Raw genomic sequence first — 22,377 nt, 5'->3', positions numbered from 1 at the left:
GGGACAGGCTACACACCAGCGGCCGTGAGCCCAGCGCTGGAGGACTGAGGAGGGGGTCACCCCAGCCCCGCAGGGAAGTTCTGCCGATGAGGAATGCGAGCATGACTTCAAAACCTTCTGAGCCCGACATTAATTCTAGAGGCTCCAGTGCGGGGACAGGTGCCCAGGTGGGCTGGAGAGCAGAAGCCCCAGCCACGGTTTCTGGGGCGAGCGGGTGTGCACAGAGACACGCAGCCTGACAGACACCCAAAACCTTTAATGTCCCCACGGGCAAGTGGTTGGGTCAGGGCTTCTGCCGTCCCCTGGTGCCCACCCTCAGCAAGGTCTCTGCTCCCAACACAACTGCCTCAGCCCCAGCCCAGGCCACTGGTGCCACCTACAGGCAGCCCGCCAGCTCCCGTCCCCAGGAGGTGCGGCCCCAAGACTCTTCCACCCCAGGACACGGAGGCCAGCCAGGCAGTCTCTCCTCTCAGACCTCAGCACCCGGGGCCTCGGGGCTGCTGCTCTTGCTCCGGAAGTGGTCTCTACTCCGCTTCCTGCTGCCATGGAAGCCCACCGTCTCCGCTAGAGGGGGTCTGACCACTGACCCAGAGTGGCCTGCTCCTTCTGGCGCACCCACCTCCTGCAAGCCCCCCTGGGGACTGCTCCACTCCTCAGCCCCTGGGCTCTCAGGCCTGGCCAGGTGGGCCAGCTCCACAGGGCCCTCACTGCCCACTGCCCCTGGGTTCCCAGGGGCGCCCCTGCCTGGCTCCCTCGCCTTCCTCAGGACCCTCTTCCTCTCAGGTCGGTCCTCGCCAGGTCGGACGGGTTTGGTGAAGATGACTCGACCCTCCCCGCAGCTGGAGGAGTCCTGGTTGAAAGAGGGCGTGTAGTCGCTAGGGGCAGCCAGGCTCTGGGAGCCCAGGAAGGCCAGGGCAGCGGCCCGGTTGCTCTGCTCACTGGCCTCAGCCACGTCTTCCAGGCTGTACTTGGTCCAGCGCTCGGGGTGGGTCATGTAGTCGGGGACGGGAGGCACCTTTGGAGGGGCAGCGCTCTGACTGGCCCTGCCCCGGCCCCCCGCTGGAGGCTGGCTGGAGGGTGTCAGCGGCTGCTTGAAGCCCCCATCATCACCCAGGCCGGTCTGGGCCACAGAGGGTGGAGCCGGCCGGGCCGCCCCCTCCAGGCAGTCAAAGATGTCATGGCTGCGCTGGGAGAAGGTGGGGCTGGTGCCCCTCAGGTGGAACAGCTGCTCCGCCGCTGTAGGGAGGCTCCCGAGGGGCGAGGGGGGCTCATCGGGGCCTGAGTCCCCTTGGGACTCCCCAGGCAGCCCCCCTGGGGATAGAGCCTCCACCTCAGCATCGTCAAGCAGACTGAAGTCGGAGTCTGAGTCGCTGAGGGAGACAGTGTCGGAAGGCAAGACGTCGACATCCAAGCCAAAGGGCTGCGGGCCCGCCCCTGCCTTGGCCATGTGTCCTCAGGCCTCGCCACACCTAGCCCAAGACAGCCCAAGAACAGCACAAGTTTAGAACAAGTCCCTTCTGCAGACCCACCGCCCAGGGCAGAGTCAGCAGGAAGAACTGTCCGACAAAGGGCGGGCCATGTCCCCCGACCCCAAAAGCCCTCCTCTTACCTCCCCTCTCTGCTGGCTGCCTGGGCTGACACTGCTGGTGGGCCGAGCGCAGGCAAAGGTTCTTGGTGGTACAGGCCCCGGACACGGCTCTGTTCAGCAGCTCAACTGTCACTGGCTGAGGGCAGGAAGGGAGAGCCAACCATGAGCCCAGACAGTGAACGTGCAGAAATGGTGCGACCACCCAGGGAAGTGGGCCTGGGTTTACAGAGCCCTCGACACAGCCAGGCCCAGAAGCTGGTCCTCTGATGTGTCATTCAATCCTCTTGAGCTAAGTCTAACTAGAGCGACTAGGCAGCCAGCTGGGGGGCGGTTCTGGTAGTTAAAGCAGTTGGCCAGGGCTTGAACCTAGGGCCCAGAGTAACCTCTACCCTGCGATACCTCTCTTGGCCAAGTAGGGCTGCCTATCAACCATTCAACGGGGCGCATGGCACGCGGTAAGGGCTCCACACAGACCAGGGCATCGGCCTGCTCCTGGGGGAGGAGGCTTGCTCCTGATTGCTGAGAGATGCCCTGGGAGCTCCAGGGGGCTCTGTAGCTAAGTCCTTGGCACCTAAGGGTCAAGCTCTCAGGAAGCTGGAGCATTGGTGGTGACCTGGAGAGGCTTTGCTTGGCAGAGGCAAGCCCCCGCAGCTCCCTCCAGTGGCCTTTCTCCTCCACACACCCCTCACCCTCCCCAGATGAGCAGAGTAGTGATGTCAACACCTGTTCAGGGGTCAGGTGTCACCAGGCACTGTGAAGCCTGTCCAGGCTCAGAGGACAACCTGGCCTCACCCTCACCCTCTGCACAGCCCTCCAAATCCACAAACTCCCTCTGCCCACCCAGCCTCCCTCGCCCGGGGTTACCCATTGCTCGTGCGCCACCGAGGACCAGGCCAGGCGGACCAGAAGTGGCCGAGTGCCCTGTACCAGGTCAAACACAGGCCAGATCTCCATTCCTCTGAGCCATGCATGACTCCCAAAATGAACAACTCCAGGAGAGAAAGAGGATATGAAGCAAACGCCAATAGTGCCTGTTTTAAAGCTGGCAGGACCAGAGTAGGGGAGATAATCTGCCCGTTATACAGTATTTTGCAGGCAAAGCTGGAGTTTCAACCAGACAACTGCTTCCTAAATTTGCATTCCTGGCCATGGAGTTGCGGGGGCGCCCGTGATCAGTGGGACACGCCGCGGGGGGACAGGGTCGCGCCCCAAGATAGGGAATGCGGGGTCTTTGGAGTTCTCTGAGAACTTCCCGCGCTCAGTGAAGGGCAGAGCTGAGTCCAGGCTGAGAGCCTGGGGGGCTCGGAGGCGGAGTTTTCTCATGGCCGGGGTATGGGCAGGCCAGGTCCCAGGGAGCAGGACCACTGGCTTCCTTGACGGTTCTCTCTCCCCTGGGAAGCAGAGCCTTGACTTTCCCACTCTACGAGCCCAGGGCCTCGGCCAGTACCCAGCCGGCTCTCCGTGTCCGGGGCCTGAGTCCTGGGGCCAAGTCGGGTGGGTGGGCCAGGGTCCGGGCTTCACGAGAGTCTCCCTGCTATGGGCAGCGGACTGCGAACAGCGGCCTCCCAAGGACCGACCCAACGGCACTGCCATCCTCCCCACCATAAACCTACCGGCTCACCGCAGCCTGGCTGCCTCCATCTTGGGCTGCGCTCGGCACTCTGGGAAACCGAGTCCTCCGCCGGCCGAGAACCGCGGCTTCGGGGCCTGAAGAACTACATCTCCCACAAGGCACTGAGCCGCTACTCCCGAGGCCTGTCGGGAGTGTGGCCTTTGCGCATGCGCTGCCCTCCCTAGCCTTCCCTCCCGGAAGCGGCGGCACTCCCTCGCAAAGAGACCGGAAATAAGGGGAGGAGGGAGGCAGGACTGCGACTCCCAGAATACTCGAGGGCTGACGGCCAGCGCCGCGTTCCTGGAGCTCCAGCGCCACCTGCTGGAAGCCTCGAGGAACGGAAGTGCGTCGACGCGCGCGGCGCTATTCGCGGCCACTTCCGGTCCTGGCCTGAAGCGGCCGGCCGCGCAGTCGTGGGTCCCGGCAGCTGAGCAGCGGAGTCGGAGTGCCGCAGAGCGTGGCCCAGGCGCAACTCTCGTCCCAACCTCCAGGCGGCCAGGGTCGGCCACGCGGCAGCCGGGGGCAGCCCGCTTGGGAGTGACTCCCTGGCCTCGCCTGCAGATGGCCGATGTCCTGGCTGACACTTCCACCCCGAAGCAGAGGGCAGACCCCGGGCTGCCCTGGACGGGCCGCACTCCCTCGGCACCGGGCCCAGGCGGCCGGCACCCTGCGCCCTTCCCCCTGGGGCCGCGATGAGCCCACAGGCCAGGGCACCTCGCTGGACGGCCAGAGGGCCCTCCCTTTCCCAGGGCTGCACCCAGGAACCCGGGGTTCAGGTTATTCCGCAGCCAAGGCCAGAGACCTAGAGAGGACACAGGGCCCGTTCTAACGATGTGCAGCCTCTGGACCCTTCATCCCTGGGAACACCCCACTTAGGGCCTCACCAGGAATACGGGGTCCAGGGCACCCTGGGCACTAATCCACATTGCAGCTTGTGGAGGTGACACCCAGGCCTTGGCCAGGATGTCCCCTGGGCCTTGCAGCACAGGGAGAAGCAAAATGGAGGGGGCTTCTTGGGCCATCCTGTTCTCCCGACCCACCACCCCAGTATGGACAGTGAAGGGGCAGGCCCACTGAGACCCTGCAGCCCCCAGTGCAGTGCTGGGGTTAGTGTTCCCCAATGAGGCCACAGGAGCCCCTGGCATATGAAGCCCAGCTAGGGCCTCATGGCCTCAAGAGGTCAACTTAATGTACACGCAGGTCATTACTGACTTGTGGGTCGTGGTGACATTGCTCAGCACTCCCCACGGGGCAGCAGCCTGCCCAAGGGGTGGCTGGGCTTCCTTCCACTGCAGTCGGCCAGGTGGGCTCCCCCAGGCAGTGGCTGAGGTGGGCGTGACAGGACATTTACAAGCAACTAGATGGTCAGAGAAGAGACCCTCGGGAGGAAGCAGTGGTGTCCATCCTCAAACAAAGCTGTCCCTCGGGGGAAGGGGCGTCTTGCAGGGCCGCCACCTCAAGCACATCCCACACCACACCCTTGGGCCACCCTGCCTGCCCCCTACCCAGCTCTGGGCAGTGCTGGGTGGGAGTGAGAGTCCTGTGGAGGCTGCTTCAGGCAGCAGAAGGCCCAACAGAGGGCAATCCCCCTATGGAGTCCTCCTGGGGGGCCCCATCGAGACCCACCAGCAGGGTGGGCACACACCCTGGGCCCAGCAAGGTCGGAAGAGCTCAGCACCGTCCGCACAGGCTCCTCGGTCCCTTGGGCCGTGCCCTGGGCCTCAGATGCTGCGGGCTCAGGAAGGCAACGGACGGCTTGTTAGCATGCCTGTTCTTTCCTTCTTTATTGAATGACTTTCAAGATGTAACTGCAGTTGAAGGTGACGCGTTAGAAAGGAGAGGTGCATGAAGGCGCAAGGCTGCTCGTAGACCCGGCTCTGGAGACAGGTGGCCGGAAAAGAACAAAGATTAAAAAAGGCTGAGCATGTAGCCCGTGGGGACGAGTGGGTGCGAGGGCGCAGCTCGGCCAGATGGGCCCCTGTGGCCTCCAGGAGAGGCCTGGTGGGGCAGGCAGAGCCCCCAGGCAGCCCCAGAAGCAGAGGGGGACCCTGCCCTACACAGTCCCCAAGGCCCACGCGCATGCCGCCTACCGGTGACATCAGCCCCAGAAGTAACAGGGAACTTCAGAGTAAGAACAAAACCTCAAAAGTAAAAAAGCTGGTGAGTGTAGCAGAGTGATACTGGGAAACTATGTACACAGGTGGTGACGGCCCCTTCTCAGAAGTGTCCGGGTCACTCTGGGGGCACTGCACGGGTCCCCGTGGCCTAAGCGGCCAGAGCCTCAGTACACCGAGCTGTTCCGGATGCCACAGCAGAGCACCATGCTCAGGATCATCTCGAAGATCTGCAGGGAGGGCGTGGGCAGGGGGTCAGCACCCGGAGGCCCGGGCCAGTGACCCAGAGAGGACACAGGGCCAGGGACCACCCCACTTAGGGCCTCACCAGGAACGCGGGGTCCAGTGCACCCCGGGCACTAATTCACATTGCAGCTTGCAGAGGTGACACCCAGGCCTTGGCCTGGACGTCCCCAGGGCCTCGCAGCACAAGGCAAAGTAAAATGGAGGGGGGGTCCTTGGGCCCCGAGCAGGTGGCCACCCGCCCCACTCACCATGATCACAGCGACCACGATGGCAGCGATGCCGATGAGGTACAGCTTCCCCGAGAAGAGCTCGTCGATCTTCCCGTGGCAGTCTTCCTGCAGGGGGCAGAGGGCGCTCAGGGGGGCCTCCTCGGGGGCCCAGGGTCAAGGCACAGAGAGCACCGCCCCGCCTCACAGGCCCCCCAGGAGGTGTGAACAGGGCCCGGTCTCCGCCGGGCTCCCACTTACATCCATTTTAAACAAACACGTTAATGGCGGGCGTGCCGCACGCGCCCTCTCGCACTCAGATCAGCTGGCACCGCCTGGCCGGGAGGCTGACCCGGGAGGTCACGGCGCCCCCGATGCTGAGCTCCAGAGCTGCCCCGTTGGGAACCTGGGCCAGAGGCTGGCCCCGCTGTGGGCTGTCAGCACAAACAGCCTCAGCCGCAGGCAGCCTGGCCCCAACTCCAGCCACGGCGCCAACCAGTGTGGCCGTGTCCTTGCCATTGCCAGCGGCAGCCCCCGAGCCAGCAGCCTGGCTACCACCCAGGACCCACTGGGGGTGGCAGCCAAACTGGGGGGGGGGGGGGGGCGGGGCAGGCAGGCTCCACCCCACCCCGGGAGACCCCACCCATCGCCACGCACCTTTACCAAGTTGCTGAAGACATTGCTGCCTGAGGGACACAGGCTGTTCTTGAGCACAGAGGTGGTCAGCGTGGTCAGCGTGTTGGAGCCACAGCAGTTAAGCTGCAGAGACCGAGGGTGCCCACCATCAGCCCTGGCCCGTGTGGGGCGATGGCCAAGGATACGCCCCCCACAGGCTCCAGAGGCCCCAGCAGCTGCCCTGGCCTGGCGTGTGGGGTGGGGGCCAGGACGGTCCCCTCCAGTGGGAGAGCGAGCTCAGGGGCCCCACCCCTCCCCTGCCTCCCACTCCACTACACTGCTCGGAGACCCCTGCCCCTGGGGCCTGGCCCATCTCCTTCCCACCAGGGACCCCCAGGTCCCAACGCCCCCCAGCCCTGGCCGAGGTCTCGCCGAGAGGACCAGCCCCAGCCCCTTCCCAGCGCCCCGGCCCCGCCGCACCGTCTCGTGGAAGGTCTTCACCACGGCCTTGGCGTTGTTGGCTTCATCGTCCACTATGGCCTGTTGCAAGGCCTGGTCATAGAACTGCTTCACGTCCTTGGCGATCTGGGGAGGGAGTGGTCAGAGCGCGGTGCCCCCCGGAAGGTGCCACTTCTGGGACAGACCTGTCCGTCCCACTGGGACCCCGGGCTGCCTCCTCCAGAAAGCAACCCGGGCCTTCCTACCAGGGGCGCCCCCCCAAAGCACCCACGATCCGCCCCATCCCCCACAACCTGAGGCCCTCCTCCCTCCCCGCCAGCGCCCATCCCCACCCCTCCCTGTGGACAGAGGCTCACCTGGTCCTTGTTGACAAACCCCCAGATGCCAGCGGCCACTTCACAGGCGAAGAGGATCACCAGGCAGGTGAAGAACTGGGGAGGCAGAGGGCAGGGAGAGAGGTCAGAGCAGGCCAGAGACGGCCCAGCACTCCGAGGTCCCAGACCAGCGCGGTGTGTGTGGGGTGGCCGGTGGTATCCACCCACCCAGGCCCTGACGGCAGGTGAACAGTGTGGAGCCAAGAAGCCCACAGTCTAGGACTTGGCCCCGGCAGTGAGAGGCCACAGGTCCCCTCATCCCCCAGGTGCTGCAGGATGGGGCGGCTGGAGGCGAGGACAGGGTACGGGCTGGGCGGGCCGGCAAGGGCAGGGTGGTGCCACCCAGGGCCAATTGCACCGCAAGTGCCCCGTCCTCCCTTTCCTATGGGAAGGGGGTCATCGTGGCAGGCTGGGTTTCTCCCACCGGAGACCCCGGCCCAGATGCCCACAGCCCACGCCTCCCAGTCGCAGGCCCGGGACAGCACAGCCTGGCCTCAGCTTCTTGCTGGCGGGGGCAGTGCCCAGGGACATCTGAGGTGAGCCCTGGGCCCAGGACTCACTCCCAAGCGTGTCCCTATTTTACCTGTGGGTTTTTTTGTTTTTTTTTTAATAGAAGAAAAAAAAAGCAACTTTGGAACTTAGAGCTAGGAACCAGACATAAAACTGGATGTAATGGCTATCCACCCGCCAGGGGGTTTAGAACCAGTAGGAAAAGCAGACAGCCAGTCTCCTGGGGAAGGTCCGCAGAGATGGACTGACAAGGGGGGTGTCGAGGAGGGTGCTCCGGGCCAAACACATGCTGCCCCCACCAGAGCTCTCCTCTCGGCCAGTCCTGCAGCCGCCCGCCTGCCTGGCAAGCTGGAGCAGCTCCCCACCCCTGCCCGGGACCTTACCGTCCCCAGCAGGCACTGGGACTCCTGGATGGCCCCGTAGCAACCCAGGAACCCCACAAACATCATCACGGCGCCCACGGCAATGAGGATGTAGATGCCTGCAGGGGGAGAGAGACCGACCCCTCAGCGCCCTGATGTCCCAGGAGCCCCAGCACCCCAGGAGCCCACCTCCCCAGCTGCGCACACACACACCACTGCCTGGGACCCTGGAGGGTCCGACAGGCGCTGCCGCACGCCCTGTCGGGAAGGGGTCCGTTGCCCAATGGGCTGGGGGAGGCCCGCAGCCCGGCTGGGCGCTGTGGGCGCCTCTCCACGCTCAGTTTCCTCTTCTGTGACGTGGAAGGAGGCCAGCAACGCCGAAGCCGGAACTGAATGGCCCTCGGTGAGCTCTCAGAGCGCTTGGCCTGACCCCGACAGCCTGCATCCACTCTGGTCCCCACAAATGCCCGTGAAGGACCGCCCCAAGTCTTGGCACTGAAGCCCAACTATCGGCCTGGGGGTGGGGTGGAGGGGGCACCCAGGGCTCTGACAACGCCCACTTCAGTTATGCTGCTTTTAGGCGGGAGGTCAAGTCTGGCTGCTCTGCCTGGAGGAGTGGGCTCTAACCGGCTCCTGAGGCACTGACCCCGGGGGCTGGAGCCTGCTGCGCGAGGTGGTCTGGCAGCTGGGGTGCACGGTGGCAGGGACAGGTTGAGGATGGCACATGGGGCTCAGCCTACCCTCCTACATGCCCAACACCCACTGGCCACACGGACATCTCTCCAAGGACCTCCCACAACCCTAGTCCTTCCAGTAGACCCAGGCCCACCCCCCCGTCACCATGGTTACGCTGTAGGCAGTCCAAGCCCCTTCACAGAGCTGGGACAAAGGGCTCCAGGGCTCTGGTGCCAAGTGCCCATCTCGCCTGCCTGGCCAGCCTTTGGAGAAGGGGCCTGGGGGCCAGGACCCATTGCTGGGCTCAGAAAAGGCCCAGGGCTGCATCCTGACCAGACCGAGCCTCTGGTCAGCACTGAGTGGGCCTGGCTGAGGGGACGCCTCCTGCCAGGGCTGCCCTCAGGGCTGGTCACTGGGACACAGCACCCTGGAGCCAGGCCTCCCTCCCCTCAGGTCCTGAGACCCCCCCCTCTTTGAGGTGAAGTGGGACCCCCTGGGCCCCCATCCCCATGTAACTAGGTGAACGAGACCGCACAGGGTGCTGGGAAGGGGCGTCTTGGCGTTTCGGGCTATGGAGGGTCCTGCGAGAGTCCAAGAGACCTGGAAGCAGGTGCCCAACCCCAGGCCCCCTCACAGTGCCGGCCTTCCATGAGAGCCCATGGGCCTGGCTCTGGCAAGTGCGGCTGGGGACCCTCCTGGGCCCTGCAGCACTGCGTGGGGTGCTGAGCGAGCCCAACTAACCCGCCCTGGCTTCTTGGCATCAGACAAAGAGCCTTTGTCAGGGCCTACATCTGCTCCCCCACCTCCCTGGCAGGCCCAGCCTGCATCGAGGCCAGCACGAGGTCCCAGAAGGCCGGCCCTGGGTGGGCAGGGACTCAGTGGGCAGAGAGGCCCCCACCCATGGAGGAGAGGCAGGAGCCCAAGTCCAGGGCTGGTCCCCCGCCTGCCTGGTGGTCCAGTGGCCAACGCTGCTTCTCCAAGGACAGGCTTCCACGGAGCCAGGGAAGGCCATGTCAGGTCCCCGGTGGTGCCTGATGTGGCACCCGGTGGGTAGGCCCCTGGGACACCTGCTCCAACGCCAGCCTTGCCCCCCCACGAGCCTCTCCCGTGGGACCGCTGGAGCAGCTGCAGACCTCCACCTGCCTGCCCCCGACCGTGTCCGAGTGGGCTGTGCCGGGCCCCACCCGAGGCTGCAGCACATCACCCGGGCTTGTGCCTTCCTGGTGAAGCAGGTGAGCCCCACTGGGCCAGGCGCCGAGCTGAGAGCAGGAGCCGCCCCAGCCATAAGGCAGGTGGCCCTGTCCCCAGGGGAGGGGCCCCATCCCAAATCCCTTGCCCTGGGGTGGGTTCAACTCTGCCACCAGCAAAGCCCACACCCCCCAGCACCAAGGCCCAGGGAGGGCGAGCCAAGGTGGCAGCCCCCCTCACATGGACAGGACTGGGGACGTGCTGGGTCACCCCGGCTGCTGCTGGCTCAGACCCCTGGGGAAGCGGGGAGGAGGAGTGAGGAGCCCTAGAGGAGAGAAACAGCCCTTGAGAGTTCAGAGAATACTCCCACATCCTCAGATTTGTAAGCAAAGCTGGCTGCCTTGCTTCTGAGGGTGCCAGGCCCGTGTGCGGGGGCCCTGGGTCACAGCCCCTCGGGCACTTGTAGAGGGCACGGTCTCACCCTCTCCTGAGACTCACGCCTGTGGGGGGCCCCACACCTGGAACCCGTGGCTTAGGCCCTTCCCTGGAGACCGCGGGCCCCAGGAAACGACAGCCAGAGCCGCAGGCTCCCGTCTCTGCTGCCCCGCTGATGCTCCCTGGAACCCAGCCCTCTCCAGCTTCCGGCCCAGGGAGGACCACGGGCAGGAAGGGGACAGGCGTGCCCCCATGGCCCTGGGGTTCGGAGGGTGGGACGGTGAGTGGGTGGGGCCAGCCCCGCTCCAGCAGCCAAGCGTGTACCCCAAGTGTGTGGGGGCCCCAAGTGGCAGCTGGGAGGGACCCAGACGCCTGCAGGGGTGCACAAGGGGCGCACGTACCCGGCAGGGAGTGGGTGCAGGCCCAGCGGTGAGCCCTGAGCCCTGAAGACGCAGGAGCCTCCTGCCCCCACCGCCCAGCCCGAGCCCTTCCTTTAAAGGGCAGAAGCAGCTCAACAGACACATGCAGAGCTCAGGGCCAGGCCCCGCCTCCCGGGGGGGGGCGGCGGACACCCGAAGGAGGGGCGCGGCTGTGCGCAGAAGGGAGGCCCCCTCTTCCCCTTGCCCCTCCTCCTCCTCTGTCACCCCTGTCCCTGGGGACCGCTGGCCCAATCCCCCAGCCTGATCGACGCCCTTCAGGGCCTCAGCTCGAACCCAGGAGGCAGACTCGAAGCCTAATAAGGCCGCTAGGCGTGGCTGTGAGGGCTGACTCGCGCTGCCCCCTCCTGGGCCTGAGGCTCCAGCTGCCTCAGCTGCCGTTCGGGCTGCCCAGGCATCCAGCTCCACCCCTTCCCAGGACGCCTCCCTCCCCGAAATACCCACCACAGCACACGGCTCCCCCGCCCCGCCCAGCTGCTGCTCTCCTGCCCCGGCCCAGCCCCCCCACCCGAAGGCCATCTGGTGGGCTCCCAACAAGCCACACACCATTCCCAGTTCCAGCTTTCCCCAGGAGCACCCCCAACCCAACCAGGCACTGGACTGGAGGGGACTAGGGCCCTAAAGCCTCCCCTGGACCCCCAAGGCCCTCAGGCCGATATAACCACACCTGCTCTCTGGCTCTGGCTCACTCTTGTGCCCCACGAGCTCTTCCTCGCTGGCGTCCTTCTGCCCCAGCAAGAAGCAAGCCCCACTGAGCTGCCTCAGGTTCTGCCTCCTCCTGGAAGCCCTCCCTGACTGCCTGTCCACAGCCTCATTGAACTTCTGATCAGACACCCCAGTGGGCCATCCCTGCAGGCCACCAGCCCAGAGCTGGCCAGGGTCTTCAGCCAGTCCCACGTGCACTTACCTACATAGAAGGTGTTGGGTGCGGGCCTGTCTCCGAGCTCCAGATAGAGGAGGTTGGTGGTCTGCGGGTCATGGCGAAGCCACAGGGCCACACCCAGGATCACACCTCCGGCCAACTGGGGGAAGAGCAGGGCACGGTGTTACTTGTGGCCCCAAGCATGGCAGTGGTGAGTGAAACCTACCATGCTGCACGCGCAGAGAGGCAGGTGCTGGACCCTCCCCTCTGCTGGGTCAGCGTCCAGGGGATTGTAGGCACCTGGGGTCTGGACCACCCGCTAGCTCCAAATGTCCACTCTGCTGCCTTGGTTTTCAAGATGCCCCAGGAGGGCCTGGGAATCAGGGGCCACACAGCTGGTCCCCAAACCTCCCGCCAGCACCAGCAGGACAGGCTGCCAGGTACGATGCAAGGCTCCTGGTTAATACGCGTTTCAGGCGGGTAACGACGCTTCTTCAGTGTAAGTGTGTGCCAAATGCTGCGTGGGACACTTACGCCAGAGAGTATTCACTGCTTCCCTGCGGTGCGTGTTTAACTGGCTGTCCTGTGTTTTATTTACTAAATCACACACCCCGAGTGCCCGAGGAACGCTGGCCATCGTCCAAGGGGTGGCCCTGCCCCAACAGTAGGGAGCTGGTCTGGGAACCCCGTGGAGGGGACTCCATGTCTCTGCGGGCAGGACAAAGGGGGTGGTGATCAGGGCCCTGGCAGAGCTGGTGGAGGAATTCCAGAGCAGACGCTGCTGGGCTGGGGACATCCAGGAAGCCCTGGGACTGCCGGTTTGTGGGATAAATCCCTGCGTCCACGGGAGAAGGGAAACTGCTGGGAGAGGAAGGAAGCCCGCAGTGCTCCCCAGAGGGACGGGGAGGCAGAGGCTGCGGGGGGGGGGGGCGGGGCAGGAAAGGGGCTCTTGCTTAGGGGGCGGGGGCTTCCGGCTGCGGGGGGACCCTCAAGGGCTCCGTGGTGGGTGGTGTCTGCCCTTAAGGGTGAACCCAGACCAGGCCTGGCCAGGCCCATGCTTTAACCTCTGACCAACCCAAGCAAGCGCCCAGGCTGCCCTCCCTGGCCTGGCCTCGGCCCTGGGCTGCCCCACAAAGGCGCTAACTGTTCCCTGAGCTCCAAGTGCCAGCTCCCACACAGACCGCTGGCCACATGACCAGTGGGGAAGAGAAACCAAAAACTGGACCCCAAGGAAAACCACCTGGCTGGCCCAGTGCCTGACCCCAAGGCCCTGTTCGGGGAGCAGGGCCCTCAGACAGTGGGGGGGAGGGGGGACATGCCCAGGAAGGCGTGTGGACTCGAGTCCCCGGCACCACGGGCTGCCCTGAGGAAAGAAAGCCCCAAGCATCTCCGGGGATCCCCAGGCAGGTGACACCAGGGTGCTGCTGAGAGGCGGGAAGGAAACGGGCCATGGGCTGCGCCCAACCCAGGCCCTCCCACACTGGGTAAGGCTGGTGGGAACTGTTGGGACCGCTGGCAACAGGAGCAGCTGGGCTCCCACAGCAAGGGGATGCTGTCGGCACCCACCCCCGGAGCAGGACGGCACCTCTTCCAAACTTCCAACTTGGAACTGCACTGTCCTGTCCCACCCCAAGGAGATGGAGTCTGTTAACCTCTTCCCCGTCTGCCCCGCAAGCGCGCAGGGCCTACTGTGCACCTGCCGGCTGAGGTCCTAGCACCCCCTGATGCCCCTTGGTGTCTGTCACACCCACAAGAGAGAGGGCAGGCCCACGAGACGTGCGCAGGGAGAGGTGAGAGGCTGGGGGGGGGCCCAGAGGGAGTCCTCAGCTCCTCCCGAGCCCAGCTGGCTGCCATCTGAGGCTCCAGGGGACGTGGCGGCGAGGCTGAGGGTTGCTGTGGTAACTCTGGCTAGAAACCCTCACTTATTCTGTTTTGAAACTGTGGTCCAGAGACCGCTTTGTGAGATGCTCCAGCATGGAGGGAGGGCATGGGGAAGCCCTCGTCCAGGGCCTCCCTGTGTCATTAGGGACAGGTGAGGAGCCCCGACTCAGCCTCGGTCTCCCCATCAGCAGGTGGAGGGGGTGGGCCCTCACCCAAGGTCACCTACAGAGGCAGCACTGGGACTCCCCCAGCCATGAGGCAGAGCAGGGGGCAGATGGAAGGCGCGGAGGGGGTGTCCGGCCACGAGAGGGCAAGTCAGGGGTCCCGAAGCGGCAAGTCTGAAAGAAGCCTGCTCTTCAAAAGATAAGCACGGACGGGAACTTGCCAATGACTCATAAAGGACGGGTATTCAAAATGTATCGAGAACTTTCAAAACGCGACAAGAAAACCCACAAGCCAGGGCAGGGTGTAGCTCAAGTGGCAGAGCACAAGCTTAGCATACAAAAGGTCCTGGGTTCAATCCCCAGTACCTCCTCCAAAAATAAATAAGTAAATCTAACTACCTCCCCTCAATATAAATGAATAAATAAATAAAAATACATGAAAAAAATTTTAAAAAGTTACAAAAAACAAACAAAAAAAGTGATAAAGAAGAATTTAAAAAAAGAAAAAGAAAACCCAATTTTTAAAAAGCGGGCCAAAAAAACCCTGCTCAGACGCTTGACCAAAGAAGAAACACACACAGGAAATCAACACGTGGAAAGACACGCGGCACCACAGGTCATGGGGAGATGCAAATAAAACCACCCCACGCCCAGCCCTCCCCCTGCAAGGCGGCCGGGCGTGAAAGGGGCCCGCAGCCGGGTGCTGGCGAGGGTGTGGAGGTGCTGGTCCTCAGGGAGCTGGGCCTCCACCCACTGCGCGCCCAACCTCTGCACCCCCAGGGGCCGCCAAGCCAGGGGAAAGCTCGCGTTCACACAAACGTCCCAGCAGCTCTCCTGGTGACAGCCCCACACCGGGGACAACCCGGACTCCTCCGAGCACTGAGCGGGTGGATGGACAAAACCAGGCTGTGGTTCCGCCACGTGGCGGATGCCCACCAGACCTACAGACACAAGCACCCGGGCGAACCTCCAGACCATCCCACTGAAAGCCAGAACCAGACCCAGAGGAAAGCCGCCTCCTTCCTCCTCCGTTCCTATGAAAGTACCAGAAATGCCGACCACACGCACAGAAAGCTGGCCAGCGGTTGCCCTGGGGCAGGGAGGCGGCCTCCCAAGGCCCCGAGGACACCTGTGGGGGTGATGGATGCGTCCACTCTCCTGATGACAGCGCTGGTCTCACAGGTGTCTCCTTATGCCCAAACCTCCCAAGCTGTACGTTTTAAACGTGTGGTTTACATCAAACAAAACTTTCTAAAAAACTCCACACACCCAAATCCCCGATGCCTGAGATCAGCAGCAAGGCCATCTGGGGGTAAATGATTCTTCCGGGTCCCAAAGGGTCCAGGCTGCCATCCTGGTGCCAATAAGAAGCATCTGGATTCCTGTCCACTAAGCCAAGGTTCTAGGGACATGCATGTCCACTACAAGACAGAGTCCAGCGTTGACAGAAAGCACGCAGTCCTGGCATTGGGTGGGGCCCAGAGGGTGGTGGCCAAGGGAGTCCCTGAGCCTCTGGCCGCTGGGCCATCTCAGGCCCACCTCGGCATCCTTGTTCCTCCAGTATCCTCACGTGTAAAATGAGGAATCAAAGGTACACAGGTAAATATATACAGTGTGCTTAGCACAGAGAGCCCCTGACAGAGCTGGTGATTGCTGTGGAGCTCCAAGGCAGGTGACTGGTGGCAGAGTCTGACACATCTTCACTCATCCCTCCCCCTCTCTCCTGCAAGCGGGCCTGTTGGAAGCACGGCCGCCACCTGCTCCTGCATCCCCAGATGCTCCTGCATCCCCAGATGCTCCTGGCTTGCGTGGGGCTACGGAGAGGCTCAGAAGGAGCCGGCGAACCGGCTGGGATGACTGGACCGTTCCACCCCAGCGGACAGCACAGAGTGTTCGTAACCCTATGATGGATTCTGTTTCTGTTTCTTTCTTCCTCCTTTCTGAGAATTAATAAATAATTGCGTCAGCTAAAGAGGGGGGGCTGCCAAGCACGCTGGGTTCCTGCCTGGCCTGTCTGCTGTTTCTAAGAGCAGCCGAAAGGGAACAGGAGCGGCTGCTGCCTGGGCAGGCCTGGGGCAACCCTCCCCTCCCCTCCCCTCCCCTCCCACGGCCCCACCCTCTGCCACCCCCCGGGCTTCCATCCCTCTGCCACCCCCACGCACTGGCCCCACAGTCACCCCGTCTTGTCCACGCATTCCACGGGCAACAGGGACACCTCATGCACCAGGGTGCTCCCCTGACTGGCAGCTGGTCTCCAGCAGCCCCTCGGTGCTGACGCTCGCAGAGACGGCCGGCCGGCCGCGGTCAGAGGCAGCTCCACTGGGACCCGGGAGGGGCCTTGGCTCTGAGCTGCCTCTGCCCTCGTAACCCGCCACTCCAGGGGGGGCACGCTCTCGCTGGGAAAGTGCGCCCTGTGTGCCCGTGAGGCTTGGCAACTGGGAGGTCCCGTGGGCCTGGAGACCCTCCCCAGAAGGGCAGTGAAGCCAGAGGCAGGCAGCAAGGCAGGAAACGCCCCTGAAGACACGGACAAGTCCGAGAGAAAAGGCGCAGCAAAGACCCTCCTAGGTGAGGCGTGGGGGGCAGTGGGGCAGAGGGCAACTCTCGGGTGGGTGGGGACTTGGGCCTCCACAGACTGACCCTCCATGTCCAGCCACCCTGAGGACAGGGTGACACAGGGCTCGTCTCAGCCTTCCCAGGGGTAGGCAGCTGACCCTGTGACCCTGTGGTGACCTCTGGGAACAGAGCCACCCAGCTCGAGGCAGGAAGGAAGCACAGAGAAGAGCAGGGACCCCCGCCTCAGCCAGGAAGCGGAAACCCCTCTCCAGGCCCCTCGGCCTCAGGAAGCTGCCTGGCCTGGCCCCTAAAAATAGGCCTGGGAGGGAGGGGGAGAAGGACACTGGCCCCCAGGAGCCACTTCCCACCGGCAGCTGAGCGCAGTCCTGAGCATGCCCTGCCACCTCTCAGAGGAGAGCAGAGCGGGCCTGGGGACCCCCAGGACCAAGCCGCTTCCTGGGCCAGGCCCCAGGCCTACCACGCACTTCCCAGGCGGGAAGGCCAGCAGCAGCCTGCTCCCCGGCCCCAAGCCCACCCAACTGGCTGAAAGGGCCCCTCCTGTGAGGCGCCCCTCTGCCCCCTTGGCCCATGCAGGGAGGGGCGCGTACACACAGAAACCCCAGTGACCTGCCAAAGGGAGTCGAGGGGCCGCAGAGGGCCACATGTATCAGACCAGAAGGACTGGGGTGGGCAGAGCACCTGCAGGGCAGGGAGTTGGGCGATGAGTGGGCCCAGACAGGGAACCAAAGGCGAGTAGGGGGGGCCCTGGGGCAAGTCAGGGTGTCCCTGGCCAGCACTGGCACCTGGGCACAGCCAATTACCCTGGGGGAGCCCCACCTGCACCCCAGCCTGGCCGTGAACCAGGGGCTGGAGGACTGGCTCTGGTTTCCAGCCTGCGTCCACCACTTCCTCATGTGGTGACTCGGGAACCTATTTCCCTATCGCCGCAGTGGGCCTGATAACAGCCTGGCCCCAGCTGGAGGCAAAACGGGTGCTAATTCTATGTGGTGTGGGCTGGAACTGTTCTCTCAGGGACAGAGGGAAAGACTGTCCATCCAGAGGGCAGGCAGCCGAGCCCCCAGGGTGGGGAGATGTGAGGAGAGCTCCCTGTGAGCCTGGCAGGACTGCAGTGGGTGGTTCCCAAACCTACCGCCCCCCCCCCCGGTAGCCCCAGCACCCCTGAGGTGGCTCAGGCATTCCAGGATGGAGATGGGAAGGTGGGTGGCCTGGGGTCCTCATTCCTACAGCGCCCGGGGCTTGCAGCCCTGGGATCACGGCCCATGGGAGTCTCCAGGAGCTGGCTGTAGGCGGCACAGAACCAAACTCAACACTCACCCACAGGTGACGTGACAGGTGAGGCAGGTTACAGGGCGCCGTCAGACATCTCACCCGGGGGGACAGTCACGACCCAGGCCGGCCTGGGCATGGGACAGCTGGTACAGAAGATCCCCATGTGACCACACAGGATGCCCGGGAGGGCCGCCCACTCACCCACTCTGCACAGCCACCGGTCCTGGCTTCCTGCCCATCACTGTCTCCACCATGATCATAGCACCCCAATAACCGGGGGTGGGGGGAACACTAGCTTTCCAAAGTTAGAATGGGCACAGCCTCAAAGAAAAGGGGCTCCCTGCTCCCCAGGCCTCTGTGGCGTTTGGATCCCCACACCTGGGCTCTCAGCCCCCCTGACCACAGCACCCTCACCACCCATTTGAGGGACTTAAGGGGCCCAACACTGCACCCCCACCCCAGCTCTAACATGCCTCCCTGCCCTCCCAGCCCAGCAGCCCTCGAGTGCAGGGAGGGCCAGGCCCCAAATTACCAAGTGTGTGCTGGGTGGGGAGTCTAGAGGCTCTGGAGGTGTGTGGGGCCAGACCATGTCCTGCTGGACAGCGGGAAGGCCTGGGGGAGGGTCCCAAGGGCCATCTCCAGGGGAGCCTGGCTCTCTGTGCAGGATGAGGAGTGCAGGATGAGGAGTCCCGGACACGGGGCAAGGCGGCCGCCAGGGCCGACAAGCACCTAGCTCCTGCCGCGCGCCCAGCCTGGGTCCTGGGGGCCTGGGCAGACAGAGAGCCCCCGTGCCCCTCCCCACCCCCACCCAGGGCCCTTTCCAAAATTCTGTGCCAGAGCAAAGGTGCCATCTGCCTCTCCCATGGGGGCTGGACTCTAAACCTTATTGATTTTGTGGCCCAGGCTCTTCCCTGTCGTGGGATTTCAGGTGCTGAGACGAAGACATGGGGATAGATGATCTGGGAGGGGTGTGGTCTGGGGGGCCCAGCTCCCTGTCTGGACTTCCAGGCAGTATCAGATAGGGATTGGAGGTGAACTCAATTTCCAGAAGCAGACTGAGCTGGGGGTAGGGGTGGGAACCCCACAGGACGGGCACCGAGTGGGCCAGGGTCCCAGGCTCTCCACCTCTGCCTCCAGCTCTCCCCTGTTTTGACGCCCAGACACTCTCACTGGGGCCAGCCCGTCCCAGGGACAGACCACAGACTTCCTCTTCTCGGTCTGGCCCAGCCCAATGGCCACTTCCCCAAAGCTGGGCAGCCAGGCTCTGGGGGGCACCAGGGGAGCCCAACTGCCCTCCCACTGAAACTGGGAATAGGAAATCCCTGCCTCCACCCAGAGCCCGCCAGGGTCACACCCCCTTTCCGGGAAGGAAGGCGACAGAACCACTAAGCGATAGACAGCCATGTGCTGTCTGGAGGTGAGAATTAAGTGCCAGTTAGCAAGGCTTCTAATCAGCCCCTCTCCCAGCCGGGCCTGACCACGTCACCTCTGGAAGGAAGCCACAGGCTGCATTAGGCTGGAGGAGCAGCCAGTCCTGGGCAGGGACGCTGCCCCTCTCCCCATCTTCCGCCAAAGGAGATGGCAAGTAACACACCCATTTCACAGATGAGGAAAGCAGGGCTCACACAGGTCATTCTCCGGCCCCAGACAGTGGATTCGAGTTGGGTGGGCAGCTAAGTAGGGCTGGGAGCCTCTGTTCTTCCTGACCTGCTCCAGAGGCTGGGACCTTGAGTCCCGGCCACCTCTGCCAAGGGGCTCCTGGTCCCATCCCAAAGGGCCAGATGTCCATGCTCCCGGCAGGGTGTCCACACCGTCTCCCCAGCTAGCTAGGGCCGGGGTGCTGCCTTTCTGCCGGCACCATCTCCGCCTCGCAGCCCAGTGCTCGTCCGGCCAGGGGGCCCCAAAGCAGGCCGTGGTCAGGCGGGCTGTGTTCACACTGCCTGGGGCCTGGGGTCTGGCGGGGAGACGGGGGAGGCGAGTACGAGTGCTGCAGTGTGTGGGCACGCGCAGTGAGGCAGCTCCTCCCTGAGGAGCGTGCCAGCCTGCCTCTCATGCCGCCTCCATGGGGGAGACTTTACTCTCTGAAAAGGAACTTTAAAAAGTGCCAGGATCCAGACACTCATCATCAACCTCTTCTCCCAGCTCCTGCCAGAGTACAGTGAGCGAGTGCAGCTGGGCACCAGGAGCCCTCCCTCAGCCACTGGGTCCCGCGGGGCCCTCCCAGGCACTTGAGGCCCCTTCCCCGTGTCACTGCATACACTGGCCAAGGAGAGCAGTCTTCCCTGCCAGCCACCATGCCCAACTTCCATTTCCTGACCTAATCTGACAATAACCCAAGAGACAGGACCCCCACTTTGGAAGGGAGGAAGCCCAGGACCAGAGCAAGGGGCCAGGGACTCCACCCAGGTCCAAGCCCCGGGCACTGTGCTCTCAGCCAAGCTGGTGGGCAGAGAGGGGCTCCGCCAGGGCAGTGCGCCCCCACCCCGCCTCGCTCAGCTTGGCATCCTGCCACAGTGGGTGGCCCAGGATGGATGGATACAGCTCTCAGCGCTCAACTGGGCATGCCCAGGGAGGGGAGGGGCGGGGCCTCGGAAACAGTTCCTTAAGCCTGAATAAAAAGTGGCCCCGGGGTTATTTCAGGCCTCCACCCTGGCTGCCTGGGAAACTACCAGACTGACTGGGGGTGGGGGTGGGGTTGGAGGGTCAGGGGAAGCCTGCCCTGGAGACCTCCCAGCTGTGCAGGTGGGAGGGAATTATCTGGCACTGACACCCAGTGCAAAGGCAAGAATCTGCTCCCGCAGAAGTCCTCTTCCTCGGCCTGCCCTCCACCTCCCGCCAGGGCCCTCCGAGGCTCCGCTTGTTGGCGACAGGCTCAAGGACTGGCAGAGGGGGCATCTAGGTGTCCCACTGATGTGCCCTTGCTGGGGCTAAAGTAGGCAAACATTAAATCAAAGCCAATGCCACCCCCTCAGTGAAGGACCCGGTGGCTGCCTGGACCAAATATGGCCCATCTTGACAGCCTCACTGCTCCTTCCTCTGGGGCAGAGGCTAATGGCTACAGGCCCACATCGGGTTACCCCCAGGTAGGATGTGACACCCCCACACTACGCCCAGCTAGAGTTCAGTCCAGTCTCTGTTCTCCCCACCCCAAATACCTAACTGCCCGAGGTCTACTCTGGGATCCCTAGCTGTCCAGACGGCAAACAGATGTCCCCAACCCCACACACTTGTTCCAGGGGGCATTTTAAAAGCTTGCCCTCCCTGTATCAACTTGAGAAATGAAGCATCCAGACGTTGTCCTGGCCCTAGTAGAAGTGGGGGGGGCAGCCTGGTGTGGCAGAGCCACATGAAGCGGCCAGGTGGGGGTCCAAAGCACTGCCCAGGAGACTGGCTGAGGGGATACAGGGCACAGCTGGGAGACGGGCTCCAGACATCCATTCCTGGTCCCTCCAGGCCAAAAAAAGATCTCCACTCCCGAATTCCAACACTGACAGGAAACAGAAACAAAAGCCAAAGAGCTTCATCCATCACTGGATAGCAGTTAAGACAGATCAGAAAAAGCAACTCAGGCCAGCAGCCCAGAGAACCCAGGAGATCCTCCTGCACCCCAAGATGTCCAGTCTGTGGGCACCTCTTTCCAAAGTGGATGCCCAAGACCAGACTTGGGCATCTACCCAGCCCAAGCTCCACCCTATACCCCAGCTCAGAGCCGCCCAGCTCTCCAGGGCCCCTGCCTGTGCCAACTCAAAACACCCGACCAGCCCCTCTCCCCTCAAAGCCTCTACAGCGTCCCAGGGGGAGGACATGCTGGGATCTCAGTCTGGGTGAGGAGGAAAGGAAACTCGGGCCCCACAAACTGAGGCCACCACGGTGCAGGCCCCCAGCACGAGGGCTTTGCCCGGCCCGGAGCCCCAAGGTGGCGACAGCAGATGGGAGGGTGAACTGGGATAGGCCCAGAGTTGAGTGGACAGTTCCCAAGACTCGAGTAGAGTGTGCGCCTCTCCCCCTCGCCCCCCGCCACCGGGCCGCCCATCTAGGGGCGGTGGCCCCGATTAGCTCATGGGGGCGTGGCGTGGCGAGCTCCGCCCTCGAGCCCCCTCGGTCCCCGCAAAGCGGGGTGGTCCCAGAAACAGCGGCCAGGAGGGCTGAGCAGTAGCGGGGTACGCGGCCCGGAACGCGCACCCACCGCACCAACACCATCACCAAACGGGAAGAGACCCCAGGTCACCAAACGCCCCAGCCCGGCTGCCTGGCTCTGGGCCCTGACGCGCAGAGGCCCGAAACCCGACTGGAAGCCTCCCGCCCCGCCGTCGAGGAGCGCGGTGGCCCGGGAAGACCCCAGCGCCGCGCCCAGCAGGCCTAGGACCCCCCACCCCAACCCCGTGCCCGGCGCACACAGGTGGCCCCGCAACTTGGCGGTTCGGTTGCGCCCCTTCCGCTGGGCCTAGAAGGGCGCGCGGCCTGCCAGGCTCGGGGTGCGCCCTCCCCACCCCCCGGTCGAGGCTCACCCAGAAAACGAAATTGAAGACGAAGAGCAGGTACTTAATGCACTTGGTGCAGCCCTCTACCCCCATGGCGGCGCGGGCGGCGGGCGGCCTGCAGGGCGCGGGCCGGTCCTGGGCGGCGGGCGCGGGGCCTGGGGGCCTGGAGGCCTGGCGGGCGGCCGGGGGCCTGGAGGGAGGCTGGAGCGCGGGGACGAGGGGCGCGGGGTACGCGCGGATGAGGGGCGCGGACGAGGGGAGCAGAAGGCCTGGCCGGAACACGCCTCACTCTTTGCCGCCGCTGCGCGCTCGCTCTCTGGTGGGG

At 64.2% G+C, this 22,377-nt stretch overlaps 2 protein-coding genes across 3 annotated transcripts; both read right to left on the bottom strand.

Annotated features, from left to right (window-relative positions):
* Positions 1–236: 236 nt before the first annotated feature.
* On the bottom strand, positions 237–4,808 carry TSSC4 (tumor suppressing subtransferable candidate 4). 2 transcript variants are annotated; one of them, XM_010956815.3, is made up of 3 exons: positions 3,202–4,808; positions 1,610–1,724; positions 237–1,469 (listed from the first exon to the last, which is right to left on the bottom strand). In XM_010956815.3, the coding sequence occupies exon 3, from the start codon at positions 1,445–1,447 to the stop codon at positions 470–472; it is 978 nt and encodes a 325-aa protein (XP_010955117.2). In that variant the 5' UTR covers positions 1,448–1,469; positions 1,610–1,724; positions 3,202–4,808; the 3' UTR covers positions 237–469. The 2 variants fall into 2 exon arrangements, with proteins under 2 accessions (XP_010955117.2, XP_045373938.2); XM_045517982.2 differs by lacking the exon at positions 3,202–4,808 and adding an exon at positions 3,036–3,170.
* Positions 4,809–4,956: 148 nt separating this feature from the next.
* Positions 4,957–22,377, bottom strand: CD81 (CD81 molecule). The gene is made up of 8 exons (XM_074371476.1): positions 22,080–22,377; positions 11,729–11,843; positions 8,108–8,205; positions 7,197–7,271; positions 6,862–6,966; positions 6,424–6,525; positions 5,809–5,895; positions 4,957–5,544 (listed from the first exon to the last, which is right to left on the bottom strand). Exons 1-8 carry the CDS (start codon positions 22,143–22,145, stop codon positions 5,482–5,484), a joined length of 711 nt encoding a protein of 236 aa, XP_074227577.1. The 5' UTR covers positions 22,146–22,377; the 3' UTR covers positions 4,957–5,481.

Source organism: Camelus bactrianus, chromosome 10, assembly GCF_048773025.1.
Source record: "Camelus bactrianus isolate YW-2024 breed Bactrian camel chromosome 10, ASM4877302v1, whole genome shotgun sequence".
In the NCBI taxonomy this organism is placed as follows: Eukaryota; Metazoa; Chordata; class Mammalia; order Artiodactyla; family Camelidae; genus Camelus; species Camelus bactrianus.
Note: the sequence above shows the minus strand (reverse complement) of the source record. Positions and strands in the feature narration are given on the sequence as shown.